The 16,808-nt window shown below is 43.7% G+C and overlaps 2 protein-coding genes across 3 annotated transcripts in view; one reads left to right on the top strand and one right to left on the bottom strand.

Moving 5' to 3' along the window:
* Positions 1 to 5,382, top strand: part of TIMP3 (TIMP metallopeptidase inhibitor 3) — a 56,814-nt gene extending 51,432 nt beyond the window's left edge. The window contains exons 4-5 of the mRNA XM_059402158.1: positions 126 to 247; positions 1,448 to 5,382. Of these exons, the coding sequence (XP_059258141.1) occupies positions 126 to 247; positions 1,448 to 1,645 (320 nt within the window). The 3' untranslated portion in view covers positions 1,646 to 5,382. The remainder of the gene's footprint in view (positions 1 to 125; positions 248 to 1,447) is intronic.
* The window catches only part of SYN3 (synapsin III), a 453,479-nt gene that overhangs the window by 296,160 nt on the left and 140,511 nt on the right, over positions 1 to 16,808 (bottom strand). For both annotated transcript variants that reach the window (XM_059402159.1, XM_059402161.1), the window contains exons 5-6: positions 10,742 to 10,898; positions 7,239 to 7,328 (exon numbers count right to left, since the gene is read on the bottom strand). In XM_059402159.1, the coding sequence (XP_059258142.1) occupies positions 7,239 to 7,328; positions 10,742 to 10,898 (247 nt within the window). The remainder of the gene's footprint in view (positions 1 to 7,238; positions 7,329 to 10,741; positions 10,899 to 16,808) is intronic.

Raw genomic sequence — 16,808 nt, 5'->3', positions numbered from 1 at the left:
AATCTTAGGATTAGAAAGTACTTAGCACAGTACCTGGTCTAAGGTGGGTACTCAGGGGGTGAGAATTCTTTCGTGGCTGAGCTCTGGAAAAAACAACTCTCCTCTTGTCCTCTTTCCTCCTCTAGGCCGTGTCTATGACGGTAAGATGTACACAGGACTGTGCAACTTTGTGGAGAGGTGGGACCAGCTCACCCTTTCCCAGCGCAAGGGGCTCAACTACCGGTATCACCTGGGCTGTAACTGCAAGGTAAGCCCTGGAGAGGGCAGGCAGGGGCAGTGCTGGCTCACAGCCCCAGAAACATCAGTTCCTGCAGTCCTGGGCACTGGGCCCTTGTGCTGAGAAGGGCATGAATGTTGGGTCAGGGCAGAAGGGCAAGTCTGAACTGCGGTGGTAAGGAATGTTGCCCCCAGGCTGAGCAATGAAGAAAGCGGAGGAAGAATGCCTTTCTGCTGTCATCGCTGCCACCATGCAGCCCACTTGGCAGCTGCTGGGTCACAAGGACTCTTTAGCATCCCTGGCCCCTCCTGTGGTTCAAGGTTGTGCCAGGTGCAAGACCTTCACGCTGACAGGTCCTGTTGAGCAGTCTCAAGTGGACTCACCAGGGAAGTTGCCTCACTGGTGGCCCCTGCCACAGGTGGGCGAGCTGGCACAGGACTGCTGATACCAAATACCGCAGGACATCACTCCTCAATCAGGCCTAATTCCTTGACTCAAGCGCAAGGCCATGGCACACAGCCTTCCTGCTGTGGGAGGAGCTGCACTGTTCTCTCACTAATTTTCACAACTCTGTGTCGTTTTAATTACTACTATGCTCATTTTGCAGATGAGAAAATAGAGGCTCAGAGAGCTCAAGTAACTAGCCCCAGGTCACACAGCTCACTGAGTCTGGTTTCTCTCCCAGGGCAGCTGGATGCCCAAAGTTTTAATCTTTTTAATTCCTTAATTGCCACAACAGCTGAGATCGTTCATCCTTGCCTATAGAGGAAGCTCTCTCAAATGTCTAATTCCACCACTTTCGGGCTCTGTAACCTGGAGCAAGTTACTTAACCTCTCTGAGCCTCTATTTTCTTATCTGTCAAGGGCCAGAAAGAATGAGGAATGTACACTCCTCTTCTTCATGATAATATAATCTATTTTTTTAGGAAAACAAAAATCGAAAAACTACCCCATTTGGGCATTGTAACACCTACCCCTCTCTCTTCTTTCCCACCTCACCAACTCCCAACTTTAGTGTTAAGAACTAAAGAGAATAACATAGAAGCACTGAGCAGAATATCTGGTACGCAGTGGTACTTAGAAAGTGTTAGTGAGTGTTCTATTATTTTCACTAAGAGACTGATGTGGCTGGGCTCCACCTACAGTGGTATGCATCTAGACTTGAGGAAGCATCAAGACTGGGTCCCCCATGAGAGAGCCCACCAACCTTTGGATATTCTCTAATTGCAGATCAAATCCTGCTACTACCTGCCTTGCTTTGTGACCTCCAAGAATGAGTGCCTCTGGACCGACATGCTCTCCAATTTCGGCTACCCTGGCTACCAGTCCAAACACTATGCCTGCATCCGGCAGAAGGGTGGCTACTGCAGCTGGTACCGAGGATGGGCACCCCCGGACAAAAGCATCATCAATGCCACAGACCCCTGAGCACCAGACCCTGCCCCACCTCACCTCCCTCCCTTCCCGCTGAGCTTCCCTCGGACACTAACTCTTCCCAGATGATGACAATGACATTAGTGCCTGTTTTCTTGCAAATTTAGCACTTCGAACACTTAAGGAAAAGTCTATGCTGTCATATGGAGTTTATTTGGAACCATCCTCCTGGCCCCACACTACCCCTTCTTTTTGGCCTTGACATCACCCATTTCCACGTGGGAACTTTTGGTGCCATGCCAGAAAGAATGAGGAATGTACACTCCTCTTCTTCATGATAATATAATCTATTTTTTTAGGAAAACAAAAATCGAAAAACTACCCCATTTGGGCATTGTAACACCTACCCCTCTCTCTTCTTTCCCACCTCACCAACTCCCAGACCCTTCTCCCTTGGACCTTCTCCTCCACCCCAGTACATAAAAGACACAGACAAGGAAGTTTCTGAGAGGTCAACCGTTTCAGGATCAGTCCAGGGCAGCAAGCAGATAGACTCAAGGTACGCAGAAGATCTTATACACCAAGGAGATGCTACTGCATGTCCCAGCCAGACTGTGTCTGTCTGTGTCTGCATGTAAGAGTGAGGGAGGGAAGGCAGCGACAGCGACGGCAGGAGAGGGTCTGAGAGGATGCAGCACGCACAGTTCCCCCAGGCCAGTGCTGCTGGGGTTGACCAGATGTTTCTGAGTCTGGAGCAAGCAGCCAGGCCAGAATAACAGAACTTTCTTAGTTGTTGAAGACTTAAACATCTGCCTGAGGTCAGGAGGCAATTTGCCTGCCTTGTACAAAAGCTCAGGTGAAAGACTGAGATGAATGTCTTTCCTCTCTCTATCTCCCACAAGACTTCCTCCTGGAAAACTCTTTGGTAGATTTGGCCAGGAGCTTGCCTTTATGTAAATTGGAGGAATACACACACCGTACACTATCCACAGATATAGCCAAGTAGATTTGGGTAGAGAATACTATTTCCAAAGTAGGGTTTAGATCACCTAGGGGGATGTGTTTGTATACACATTTGCATATACCCACACGGGGACATAAGCTAATTTTTTACAGGACACAGAATTCTGTTCAATGCTGTTAAATATGCCAGTAGTATAATCTCTTCTATTTTGTTGTCGTTGCTTGTTTGAAGAAAATCATGACATTCCAAGTTGACTTTTTTTTTTCATTTTAATTAAAATTTGAAATTCTGAACACCCTTGACATCCCTCTAACTGGGGTCAGCTGACCTCTGTCCCTCTCCTGTTCTCCTGCTTCATGTTTTGGGCCTTCATTTAACTGCCTTACTGGCTTGGCTCAGGTGGGAGATGAGAGTTAGTGTGGGTCAGAGGCCCCAGGCACAAGAGTGAAAGCTGCGAAGTGTCCTGCCTCAGCTAGATGGCCACTTTCCTGGGTTACGAGACAGCCTGCTCTTCTTCCCACAGCTCACTGGTGGGCAAACACCATCTCCTGAGGTCCTTACCTCATGGGATTAAAATCAGTGGTCACTGGAGAAGCCTGACTCTGCAATCAGCTGTAGGGATTTTGTTGTGTTTTTTTTTTTTTTAAATAAAACTATAATATAAGTTCTCTGATTAAATAAAATTATTTTAAGTTAAGTATTGAAAGTGAGATGCCAAGTGTAGGTGATAAAGTATACTTTACAGAGTTGGGGGTGGTAGGTTGGTAACATTTAACATGATTGCTCTGTCTCTTTTTTCAGATTATGGGTATTTATCCTCCTAGTATTTGTGTCTTCAGTTCATTCCACTTTAGGAAACAGAGCTGCCAATTGAAACAGGAGAAAAAAGAAAAAAAGAAGCAGACAACACAGTGTAATGTCTTGCATGCACAAACACACACACACATGCACAAATGCCCAGGCAAGGTATTTGGCAGAACCCCTCAGTGGGAAGGCAGTACAGGCATCTGGCTTCCGTAGGATTCATTTTATTATCTTGTATCTTTCACCTATGGTCATGCCATCTGGCAGGTGGAAAATGGGAGGCTTTGCCTTTTCAATGCAGCCGTATAAGCAAAAGGAGCTGAGGTCAGCAGGCCAGAGGTTCTTAAGAAGTAAGCCCCAGCCTTGGTGTTCTGAGAATTTCTTGATTTCAACTTCAAAGTCTTCTAAGGTGGAACCCCTGGTCCAACTCACACAAGTGCCCTCCCACAAATGGACAACAGCATCCCCTCTATGAAGCATCAGTGATTCTTGGTCCCTGGTGGGGCCACCTCCACTCACACAAGGCGGGACCTGGGGTGAGGCCTGAACATGAGTCATCTGAAGTTTCCCTGCAGAAATGTTGTGGAACCACAGTTCCATCTGTCAGGCCCTGGCAAAGAGACAGCAGGTCCTGGGCAAAGAAAGGTCCTTTGCAAAGCGATGTTGGCAGAGGGCGGTTTTTGAGCTTTCTATAAGCTATAGCTTTGTTTATTTCACCTGTTCACTTACTGTATAATTTAAAGTCATTTATGTAGTTGAGACACTTCCATATTTCAATCATATCGTGAACGTTTTATTTTGCTAAATCTTGTGTCATGTGTAGGCTTTGATATGTGTACATTGTGTTTAAGAGAAAAAAAATGGAACCCACATGCCGCCATTTTCCTGAATCAAATTCTACAGTGGAAATGAGGGTGAAATACTTCTACTGTGCAGGCAGCTTGACTGGCAAACTGGAGAAATGAGAAGGAACTAACACTTGAGATTCATCTGTCCCCCTCCCTTTATCGGCATCCCAGTGCTTTCTGGAGTAGCAAGAAGTACTTGCTATTTTCAAAAGAAAATGTCCTTGCTCTGTATCAACTGGCACTGGGCAGTCTGCTAGTCAGTCCTATTCTTCTTCCCCTTGATCTTTGACCACTCAATTGGGAAGCCATGATTTCTCCTAAAAATCCAGAGCTATGGGAGCTGTAATTCCAAACCTCTTGGCCTCATGTGGCCATCTCTTCTGCCTCCCTATCCACCTATCTAGAAAGCACTACACCCAGCCTATCTCCTCTCAGACCTGTGCTCCATGTGCCTGGGTAGATAATACTGGAGACTTGTCCAGCTCCAGACCTGTCACCCAGCTCCAGACCTACATCATGGCAGTTTAGGTATAGCCCATGAGCACCAATTTTCATACGATGGTTCTTGAACAATTTAAGAAACAATTGGAACAACTCTGTCTCAGAGACACTGTGGCCCCCTGGAAGACAGTACCCTCCCCTGCCCTGGCCTTTCATTTTGTGTTCGATGGTCGCCAACATGGATTACCCCAAGATGGCACCTGAGTGTTTGGCTCCTGGCAACCAAAAGTAAAAATATCACTATAAAAGTTTCACACAAGGAAAACACTTTAAAAATCTGATGACAGATGCAAAACAAAATGTGGGAGTATAGGGGAGATGGAAATCAACAGCCTCCAAATTGGCTCTTGGGAGGTGTGAGGAGAGGAAGAACTTAAAGACCAGTTCCTGCTTTGAGGGGAGGGCTTCATAGATTCTCCCAGGCCCACACCTTTCCCTTTAGCCAGTCTGCTGTCCTGAGACCCAGAAGTGATGGAGAGAAACCAACCAGAGAAAACCCTGTCTGGAAGGAATGTATTTGTTGCTAAATTTTGTAGCACTGTTTACAGTTTTCCTCCATGTTATTTATGAATTTTATATTCCGTGAATGTATATTGTCTGTAATGTTGCATAATGTTCACTTTTTATAGTGTGTCCTTTATTCTAAACAGTAAAATGGTTTTATTTCTATCACACACCTGCAGTGTCTTGCCTCCTTATATCCTGACCACCACTGGGAGTAATATAGACAGTAGAGGGCCTTGGAAGCTGGTCCTGCTTGTCCTGGCTGCAGGTCCATGTATGTTCCCCTCCATTCATTCACTTCAACAGCCTGGGCCCACCATGCTCTAGTCCTTTCCCAAGGCTGGAACAATTTCAAGAGTGGCATTGTAGATTTCCCTCTGACTGCTAATCCTGGCCTGAGCTTGCTCCCTGATTCCACAGTCAAGGTTCTCCATAGCTCTACAGAATCTGGATCTCCATCTAATTAATTATTAGTAACCAGTACAGGTATTCCCAGACCAGATATGGCTTTCCCCATTTTCTTCCTAAGAATCTCACACCATGGAAGTGAGAGGGGAAGGCTGAAAACATCAGTGTCCGATGCCAAATTCTTGCCTGAAATTCCAAGTGTGGCTCAGTCTAGTGGGGAATGCCAGGAAATCAAGAGGTCCCACTAATTGGTGAGCTCCTCCCAGAGCTTACAGCTGGATCTATTATCCTCAATGGGCTGGGTTGGCTCCACACCCCTCACCCAACTTTCATTACATTGTTGATAATGTTCCAGGGTATAATGCCCCTATTTTAAACTATTCAACTTATATCACCTATCATATGTCAGGCATAGCACTCTATACACATGAATACATTAAACTTCAAAAACCCAATGAGGTTGCCCCACTGTCCTCCATAGTTTCCAGCTGAGGAACCCAAGTCTCAAGTTAATTCATTGCTCAAGACTTAGTACACTGGCAGTCTAGGATTCAAACTCATTCTGGCTTGATGATAAACCTTGACTTTTCTCTACTGTGTTCATGCTTTGTTGGAATATGCCAGGTTCCACAAATCTTCATATTCTAAGCAGCACATCCTGGATTCTAAGACTCTTACCAGATCAGATATAAGGGAAAGATAATCAATGGAAACCTTTTTACTTGTTTTGATTGCTCCTCCTTGGAGCTTGCATTCCTACTCATCAGTGCCTCCAAACAGAATCGTCCAGGTCAGCAGTCTGAGCTTGGGATTCTACATCCAGGCCGCAGTCCTGGGTCCATCTAGGACATTTGGATACCGTGTTAACTACCCTGTTCCCCAAGATTCACATTCCTCATGAGGCAAGCATGGGTCCATGGCCCAGCATTCCTTTAACCAGTTTAAGAAGACCACCAACCACACAAGCACACACATCACAGGCTATTTCCAGCTGCACAAAACTCTCATGCCCAACTTCTTCTGGCTGTGGGGTGGAGAACTCTCTACCCTGTTCAGAAAGATGTTAACCTTCCCACCCAGCTGTCCTCCAAATGAGAGGCTTTACCATGTGCTCCAAGCTAAGCTCCAACCATTTCCCAGAGACAACCTCAGGTACATCCAAAAGTCAAAATGCAGAGAACATACAAGGAAACTGCCCTTCGATGATCAACACCAATAAAATATTACTGTTTTTATTGAGATGAGAGTTGAAACCAGGTTCTGCCCAGGGCTCAAGGGAAACAACTTCCAACTTTTGAAACATCTTTTATCTTTATTATCAAACTTTGTCTCCAAAATGCCAGCTCAAGTTGTCCCCAGACTTGCTGAAAATTCCCTCAATATTCCAAGGAATGCCATCCACCTTTGTCATTTACCCTGCTACCTGAAACTTCACCTAAAGTGTTGATTCTTTCCCTAGGAAAACCAGGCATTCTCACAGGACACCACAACCTCCTTAGAACCCAGGTAGTCAGGGAGTGACCCCTTAGCTCACTCCTCCATCCAAAGGGATGGAAAACATGGACATCTGTGTTCATTCCGTATCACGAAGTTAATCAGAGTAAAAAAGGGCACTCACCATTGGCTTATGGTTGGGAAAGAATGTTTGTTCCACAAGTGGGAACTTCTCAGGACCCAAGGAATGGAAGATCTTAATGAGTTGAGAGAACTAGGAGAGAAGAAAAGAGAGCACTGGTCAATCATTGTTATCCAGTATGGTGGAACCTCCCACTTGATCCCAGGCCTCAAGAAACTGACTGTTCTGAGCTGAGCTGCAGTAGCTAGTCCCTGTTTACAAGATAAAAACCAGATTCTTTGGCCAGAAGTTCATCCTCTCAATCATCTGGTTGCATCAACCCTTCATTTCCTCCAGACAATTGAGTTTAGCTCAATTACATTTAATGAGCATTTACTACACACTCAACATTTCACACAAGCACAATCTGCTGACATTCATGCCACAATCCCAGCCTGCAAAGCCTTTTTTTCTAGAGGTAGGACTATGTAACAGTTTATGGTGTAGACTATGGATTCAAATTCTCCACCACTTCCTAAATGTGTAACCTAGAAAGCAAATCCATTTGTAAATGGAAAAAATAGGAGATCCAGTAATACACAATGTATGAATAGCTGCCCTTGGTCCCTGGGAGCACTCAAATGTTAGATCCCAGCTAACACGTTGAACAACGTGGATTTGAACTACACAGGAACACTTACATGTGGATTCTTTTCAGTGAACTATATTTAGTTCAGTGCTATAAATGTATTTTCTTTTCCTTATGGTTTTCTTAACATTTTCCCCTAGATTACTTTACTGTAAGAAAACAACATACAATACATGTATTATATGAAATTGTGTTAATTATTTATGTTATTAGTAGAGCTTCCAATCAACAATAGGCTATCAGTAGTTAGGTCCTGGGGGAGTCAATTGTTATACATAGATTTTCAACTGCACCAGGGTGTTGGCACCCCAACTCATGCACTATTCAAGGGTCAACTCTATTTTTTCTGCTTTTACAACCACACTCATTTCCAACTGCTTGAGCTGTATCCCTTCCACACTTGGCTCCTCTTGCTTCAGCACAGCCTTGTTTTGCCATAGAGGTAGCTACCATCTCTAGAGCTGGAGGGTAAGCTCCTGGAAGACAGGTCTTGGACTTCACTTTCCTCAATTATGCCACCCCACTCAGCACCCTTGGGAGCTCATTTTGTGCTCAGTACTGTGCTTTAATATTTCCATAAGAAGATTAGCACAGGAGACCAGGCCTTGAGGGAAGATTGTGGGCAGGTGGCTGAGATAATAATGTCTTGCTGGAAGAAAGCAAGAGGATTGAGGGGCCTGGAAGAGGGACAGAGTAGGGCTCAGGATGATTCCCTGGAACCGATGACACAAGAGAAGATGGAAGGGTACTCTAGGTGTGCAGTGAGAGTAGTGCCCTGGAGACACGCAGTGGCTATCATAGCTTTGATCTTGGGTATAGGGGACAGTGAGAGAGGATGACAGAGGGTGATCCATGACAGACCATTGGGAGTCTTAAAGGCTGGAACAAGGAGCTTGGAACTTACCCAGAAAGCAAAAGGGAAATCCTAGTGGTCATAAGTGGAAAGGGCATGGTAAATTCTGATCAGGAAGGAGTAAGCTACAATTTGGGGTCCAATGGCTAGAATGGGCGCTAAGTCTTACATCAGACTGACATGGAGTAACTCAACACTAAAGGCTCAGACAGAGAGAATGCTTAACTTAAGAACTTTTTGCATCACACTAGAACTGGCCTGCAAACTCTTGGGGTACAGTCTGCAGGTATGATGCTACATTGAGTCCACCTAGAGGGTTTGAGGGAACTCAGAAATATGGGAAATAATGGGGGATCCCTCAGTTTAGAGAGAAGGATACTGAAGTCTAGAGAGAGAGAAAGTCTACGATCAAGCACATGAGTTTTGGAGATGCCCACCTCCAGTTTCCTCATACGTACAATGGAGATATTAGAAATACGTATTTATCAGGGTATTTCTGAAGATCAAATACAGTATGTACATTAAGGGCTCAGCACAGGACACAGGGCTGATGAGTGGTAGCTGCTGCCATCACGATATCCATGTGGAAAAACAGGGGGTGTGGGCTAATACTATCTAAGACCCTTCCAGACAGTGGCATCAAATCTGGGATGCTATAAGCCAAAAATCTCAGGGTAGAATGAGAAGGAGACCAGAACCATGAAAACAGTGGTTAAAAACTCTCCACATCTACTAAATTAATCTATATATTCATTCAATAAATACTGAGTGCCAACTCTGCAGAGACCTTGATGGTACCCAATATTTATTGAATAAATATAATAACTGTCCCCATGTATTGAGTGTATGATTTGTGTCAGCCAAATGTATTCACTCATAACCCTACCAGAATGACCTTATTATTATCAACATTTACAAATATGGAAAATAATCTTAGAAGGTTTAAGCAAATTGCTCAAGATGACATAGCTCATAAACCGAGGCTCCTGAAACTAGCCAGTCTGGCTCCATAACCCATGTCCTCAACCACTGTCCTACCACCAAGAGATCAAGCAGAGGGAAACAAGAGACAAGATGGCTAGAGATCCACAGAGCACATTGTACATATCCCCAGCCTCCACCTTCCCTATCTCCCTTCCCTGCTTTATTTTTTCTCTTGGCACTTATATTATGTATTTGGCAATTTATTAATATACTTACTGTATGTGCCTCTGATCACTAGAATATAAGATGCATGGGTCAGGGACTTTGATCGACTCACTGCCATGTTCCTAGGACTAAGAACAGTGCCTGGAACATAGCAGGTGCTGAATAAATATTTGTTGAGTGAATGAATTACTTCTGGTAGGAAGACAAACAATACACAAAAGAATGGATAAATATATCCTTCTAGATAGAGATAAGTATTAGGGGGAAAATTAAGCAGGGTAAGGGAATTGAAAGTATTGGGGGGAATAGAGGGGTGGTATCCTAGGAAAAGCCTCTCTTCCATGTAACATTTGAATGGAGACTCAAATAAATAAAAGGATGAATGAAATTTATGAATACAAAGGAGAGAAAATAAAGTCTTGGGATTTGGGGAGATATGGCTTCAGGTTCTGGTTTCATCCCTCATAGTTTACATGACCCTGGGTGAGTTCCTTAGCTGCTCTGAAGCTGAGCTTGTTTTTCTTTCAAATGGAGTAATGATGTCCACTTCACATGATAGCAATAGTTTGAGCACCAGGCAGCATAATTTTCTGGTACATAGTAAGTGTTCAATAAATAGTGCCCAGTGTTAACAAAAATGATATAATTTAATATTAGTAAGAATAATATCCCTGTTACCACTAATGTTATTATAATATAACACTATATCATACTATGTTCATACTATGTTGTTATATGATACTTGTTAGGCAATAATTACCAGGAGGGGCCTGGGGTCCAGTCTGCTTATTCAGTTCCTTAAAAAAGACCTACTGTTGAGGCCTCCATGCTGGAGGATGGGCCTATTTCAGGGCTGGGAGACCACCCGCTGCCAACCCCCTACCCCACTCTAGGTCAGCCTGGACCATCACCTACCACCCAGGGCTTGCTGCAGAAGTTGTAGACGGAGTAGAGGGAGTTGACAGCAGGCAACCCTCCATACTGGAGGCCAATGACCAGGCTTCGGTAGTCTTCACCCAGGGCCATGCTGTAGGCATGCTGACGGACCAGGATGAAGTCTGGTTTGAAGGATCTGCAAAGAGAAGTGCCCGCAGCAGTGTTACTACATGAGGCATTGCTGAAACACCAGGGCATCGGATCACAGCCTACAGGGGATAGCAATGACCTGGCATGGGTGCTGCCAGCCCAGGAACCTCAGTTCAGAATGTGGATGGGGTGGGGGAGTGTGGATGGGGACAGTCAGATGCAAACGCACAGCAGCTACAAAATGGAAGGGCTGAAAAGAACTCATATTTTATTCATTTTCTCTTTTAGGTGGTTTTTTAGATTTTCTAAATTGAACAAATATTCATTTGTTATCAGAGGACAATGTGAATGCACCTCCATTTTATTAGGCAGCACCTATTACCTTACTGAACTCTCATAACTGCCCAAGAACGTGGGCAATGCTGCCAGAAATTCCATTTTACAGAGGAGCACTGATAAAGGAAATTTTCAACTTTCAATGTTTGTGGGCCCTGCTCCTCAGCTCCCAGGGAAGCTATACTCCCAACATTTACCAAGGTCAAAATGACTTGGCAAAACCTCAAAGCACAGGCTCTATGTCTGCCCCAAGCGCGCATGGTGTATATCTGCTTTGTTAAAGAAAATAACCAAAAAGGAACATTCTGAACACAAAGATAAGAAAAAGTAAGAAACTTCCCTGGTTCTAGTAAGATTCAAGTCACACAGCCTTGCAAATATTAGAAACTTAAGATAAGGCCTGCAACTTTCTGAAATGTTCTTTGTCTAATAATTTGCAACTTTTTATGCAAAATATATATAAACCTACATCAAATGTTCCCTTACCAGAACACTCTCTTCTTTGGAAGATTGTGTATACTCTTGGGCTTGAATAACTCTTCTTTTTTATTCCAAAATTTGTTCATTTTGTGTCAACAGCACCCAGAGGCTCATAAAGATTAAGTCACTTGCTCAAAAAGACATGCTGCAGGTACACGACAGGTTCAGATATGTGTAGCCTCATGGCCCTAATTCTCAACTACCATGCATCATGGTATGTATATATACATATATGTGTGTATATATACATAATATGTGTACATCCATATATAATCTGTTTATTTCAAACACATTTTGTCTCTTTTAAGTAGCAGCCTCAGGAAAGCAGCAAGAATATTCATGTACCAAGAACATGGTAGTCTCTTTGCTGGGCCCCTTTGGAGACCTGATACTGATTAGTATTCACAAGCAGACAAAGGTAAGGTTGGGACTATGTCCCCACTTTGTAGATGGGAACACACAGCCCAGAGAAGTTACAAACTTCCCCAAGTCACAAAGCTGGGAAGCAGGAGAGCCATGTGTGAACTCGGGTGATCATTCCAAGTCCATATAGTCTTCCCTCCATCACATGGCTCCAGGGGAATGAATTCATACACTCTTTTACTTGCACTGCCAAGGATCCATCTATTTCTAGATTCCTCCCTTCTAGGTCACACAAGAAAATCGGCTTCACAGTGCATAGGTGGTTTACCCTTAAAATGGTATGATATACTTGGCTCATCCTGAGTTAGACACTTAGCTTCAAATAAACTATTTTTCTTGAAATAATTCAAATTCAAGTTAAAATAACTGTCAAACAGAAAGAACTTGCCCCATTGGAGACAGAAGGAAAGAATGAGCTGCAGGTACAGATACTTCTCAAATTGGTATGAGCTTGGGTCTCCTTGTACACCTCAGGGTCTGGTGCCAGGGGAGCAGTGGTGAAATAAGTACATGTTGAAGGAATGAATGATGTACATGAACATCATCCTCTTGTCCCTAAAGGAAATGGTTAAGTTCTCCCCCATGGAGCTGTAACTCATTCCAGGGAACAAGGTGGATGGAAACATGTTGGGTATGGCTGACACTGTGGTCACGGAGATGGTCAATCATGTCACTCTGTAGTTAGGGTCAGAGTTGGGTTAGAAGCTTGTAATTATTATGTCTATATCCTTATTGCATTCTTAGAGCTGAACCAGTCCAACTAATGTGTTTTACAGACAGAGAAACCAAAGCCCATAGCAAGGCAGTGATGTGTCCCAGGCAAAACCATGCCAGAGCACATCACACCCAGGTCTCTCCTCTGGCTTTCCTGCTCTTTGTGTTCCAATTTGCTGGCTCTTACAGCAATAGAGAAAGAAGAGAGGAAGAGGCAAGTGGTGTGCTTCTAATTGGGAACTGATGACGACAGCACTCACAAAATATAACTATTTTCTGCTATTACCTGATTTTAAAAGCAATGTATGTTTGCCGTGTAAAAGGAAAAAAAGCTTCGAAAACACAAAAAAGTAAACAAAATTACCTGTAATTCTCAACCGGAGAAATCCCTAATAACCTATTATATGTCTCCTTATATGTATACTACAATCCAATTATCTATTTTTAATGTATATAATGTACATTCATACTCATAATTGATTTCATGCTTTCTATTTTCCAAATAATATTTTAGTGTGAGCATTTCTCTCCAAAATATCTTCAAATCTTCAAAATATCTTCAAAAATATTGTTTCTTACAGCCACCCAACAGTCTACTGAATGGATATACCATAATGAAGTCAACTTGTCATCCACTATTATCAAGTAGGCTGTTTCCAACACTTCACACATATACATGTTTGCACACAAATCAATGAATTCCTTTTTAACTATTTCCTTAAGATAGATTTTTAAGAAGTGAGATTACTGGCTTAAGGGATATGAATTTTTTTTTTTTTAATACCCAAACATGTCCCCCTTTCTAAAGACCTAAGCCGCCAATTACACATGACAGTATCCACATCACTATGGCTTCCCCAGCATAGCAGACACTTTTTTAATTTGATAAGTAACTTCCCACAAGATACCCTATATCCCCACTGCTATTTTAGTTCGCATTTCTGTGACTTTAGTGAGCTTGAGTACTTTCATTAACAATGTGCATTTTCTTTTCTGTAAAAGTCTGCTCACAGAGCTCTGTGTATAGGGTGCTGTCCTTTATCACACTGTCCTGTGTGGCAATATTTTTACTAGTTGTTTGCTTCCCCCTTTTTTTTTATGGCTATGCATTTTCAAAAACCATATAAACACATTTTCCATTCCCTCCTAGTCAAATCTATCAGTCTTTCCCTTCTGATTTCTCTCTCTGCTTTGATGATCAGAGGGTCCTCCATGAGACACCCCTTACTCCCAGCAGTGTAGCTTCCCCCACAGAAAACAGCAGTGGCAAACCTGGTGTCTCACTGGGGGTAACTCCATTCTGCCCCAGGAGGAAATAATTAAAGTTTTCACGCTCGCTAGACTGCTAGGTTTTCAGTGTTTGGGGAGAACTCATAAGAAAGACACAGCTTAGGGGGAAAATCTGGCTCTCTAGAAAAAGAGGGAGCCTTTCCAAGATATCGTCCAAGAGAAGTACCTGTGCTGGGATGGCCCTATTCCAGTCCCAGATATTAAGATGTGCTTTTTCTCTAGGACTTCAAGAACTCACCTCTAAATTGGAATCTTTCTAATTCTTTGAAATAAAAGTAGTAGTCACCCCCTCTTTGTCTTTAAGGATTTGGCAAGCTACCTCAAGATGCTATGTTCAAAGTGCTCTTTTTCAAAATCTATAGCCCTTCCCTGCTTAAAAACCCCTTCTAGGCTTCCTCTTTCTGACAGCATATCCTAGGCTCCTTACCATGGCAACAAGACCCCTGCCCACCTCTCTATCCTCATTTTTTACTTTTCTCCCTCCCTTACCTCCACTGAGCCACACTGACACCTTCTCTTCCTCTAACTCTCTCCTGCCGCTCTTCCCCAAAAGATGCCCAGGGGGCCTCATCCTTATCACTTACTCATTAGCTTGGGTTCATTTCCACAAAGATACTGATCTTGGTCTCTCTATTGAAATTTGTGTCAAACCCCATATTGTCCTACTTTCCTTTCTTCACAGCACTTGAGGCAATTTTGTTTCTCCGGTTTATCTACTTAGTTTTTTCTTATCTGTCTCTTCCCACTAAAGATGACAGCCCAATGAGAACAGAAGATCTGCCTGTCTTGAACAAAATAGAGCATACCAATGTTGTTAAATGGATGACCAAATTAATGAATCCATGTGTAAATGAGGAAATAAATGAATGGGCAAGAAGTGAAATGACCACTGGAAAAATGAAGGACCTCTCTACCGGTACTCCTAGAGAAGAGAACTGGTGCTGACAGAGTTGTCAGGATGTATCATGTGGCTAGGGGCTACCTTACAAGGGAAGATGCTCTGTATTCTTAGAGATATATTAACATTATCAAGAAAGTTTTAACCCTAGGGAATTCAAGATGGACCCCATGACCTCTTCAGATTCTCAAGTATAATATGTGAAAAATAAACACTTTCTATGAGTGATAAACCTGCGCAAACCAGGCACATATTACAGTTCAAATGCTACCACTCACTGCTGCAAAAAAATGCACAGGGTCCTTCCTGACAGTCTGTGATAGGAGGGATTTGCAAGGAATGCAGAAAAATTAGTACCTTGAACCAAGTGACCTGTGGCAGGAAGTCCCTCCCCCCATACCCAGCACCCCAGCTTCTTTATTCAGTCGGGGAATGGCCAAGTCCTAATATTATTCCAACATCCAAGGATATAGCCACCAGCAATTCTTAGGCCCTGGCAGTGGTCCAAGCACCCTGGTAGAGGCTGGAGACTTTGAGATGACAGGGACATGATCCCTGTTTTTAGGACACTCACAATCCAAAAGGAGTTGGGTGCAGTTCCAAAGACTTTCAAAGTGCCACAGTAAGTAAGTGAAATAATAGGAGCATGTAGAAAATTCGAAGATTTGGTGGACCAAAGATGTATTCATCTCTGTCTGGGAATGAGTGGGGGGTCAGCGTATGCTGGAAGGCTTGGGTCTTGAAGAAAGAGTTAGGGTTTGTCATTTGGGCAAGGTTTTGGAGGTGTTCCAGGTAGAGGGAATGGTCCCTGTCTCCATCTTTTTCTTCTGAGTTATATGACCTATTAAGTTCCCTTTGTTGTCTACACTGGTGAATAGGGTCAGTTGCTTGCCATTACTTTTGCTCTGACTGATAATGGGAAGAAGTGGCAAAGTTTGCAGTTGGTTAGAGGAGTGTATAAGGCTACTGGAGTATAAGGTCTGAAGTGGTGGCAAAAGATGAGGCTGGGTAAGAAATCCCAACAGCTCTCATGAGCCTCTTCCTGCGTCCTTGTCTCCACAGTCCCACTTGGTCCAAGCCCTGTGTCTTTCATGCCTGGGCAAGAAGGCTGCCTTCAATATCGCACATCCTGGCTGGAGCCTATACCTGGGTTTTCTTGTACTTTCAGCTTTAAATATGAGCTATGTTATTTGCATTCCTGATTCCAGATCTGACTGGCTGTCAGCATTGAAGAGGAAATCAAGGACAACATATAATTAAATGGTAGAGATGGGATAGGTGATGCAGTGCCGGAGATTACGGGGTGCATCAGGGAGTGTCAAGAGACAGGCAGCCGAGGGCTGAGTGACTTTTAAGCATCAGAGAAGTGTAATGACTCCCTCAAATATGCAGAAGCCTGTGGTAGCAAGAACAGATCTTGGCTGGGCTTCGCCTAGGACATAAGTTAATAAGCAGAAGCCTCATTATTCTCAGCCACTTGACTGCAATTTTGTAATGGTCCCTTGTTCCCCCCCAAGAGTCAGAATGACAACGGGTGGGGATGCTGCTGTTTTGGATCACATGTTGACCCATCACACCAGATCTGACCCCAGCCGTGCCTGGGGAGGCTCCAGGCTTTCTGACATTGGTGTCTACCAGCAGAGAGGCTTCTGGTTTCTTCTGAAGCATCTCCACACTTCTTGAACCTTCTCCATCTCCCTCCATGTCTGAAAATTCAACCCTGGGTACAGAATCCAGAGAAAGGAGACCAAGAGAAATGAGCACGGATGTGCTGAGAAGAAGGGAGGAGATCAAAACACTGCAATGGTCTCCATG

Source organism: Mustela nigripes, chromosome 6 (assembly GCF_022355385.1).
Source record: "Mustela nigripes isolate SB6536 chromosome 6, MUSNIG.SB6536, whole genome shotgun sequence".
NCBI lineage: Eukaryota > Metazoa > Chordata > Mammalia > Carnivora > Mustelidae > Mustela > Mustela nigripes.
This window is presented reverse-complemented; position numbering and strand designations above follow the sequence as displayed.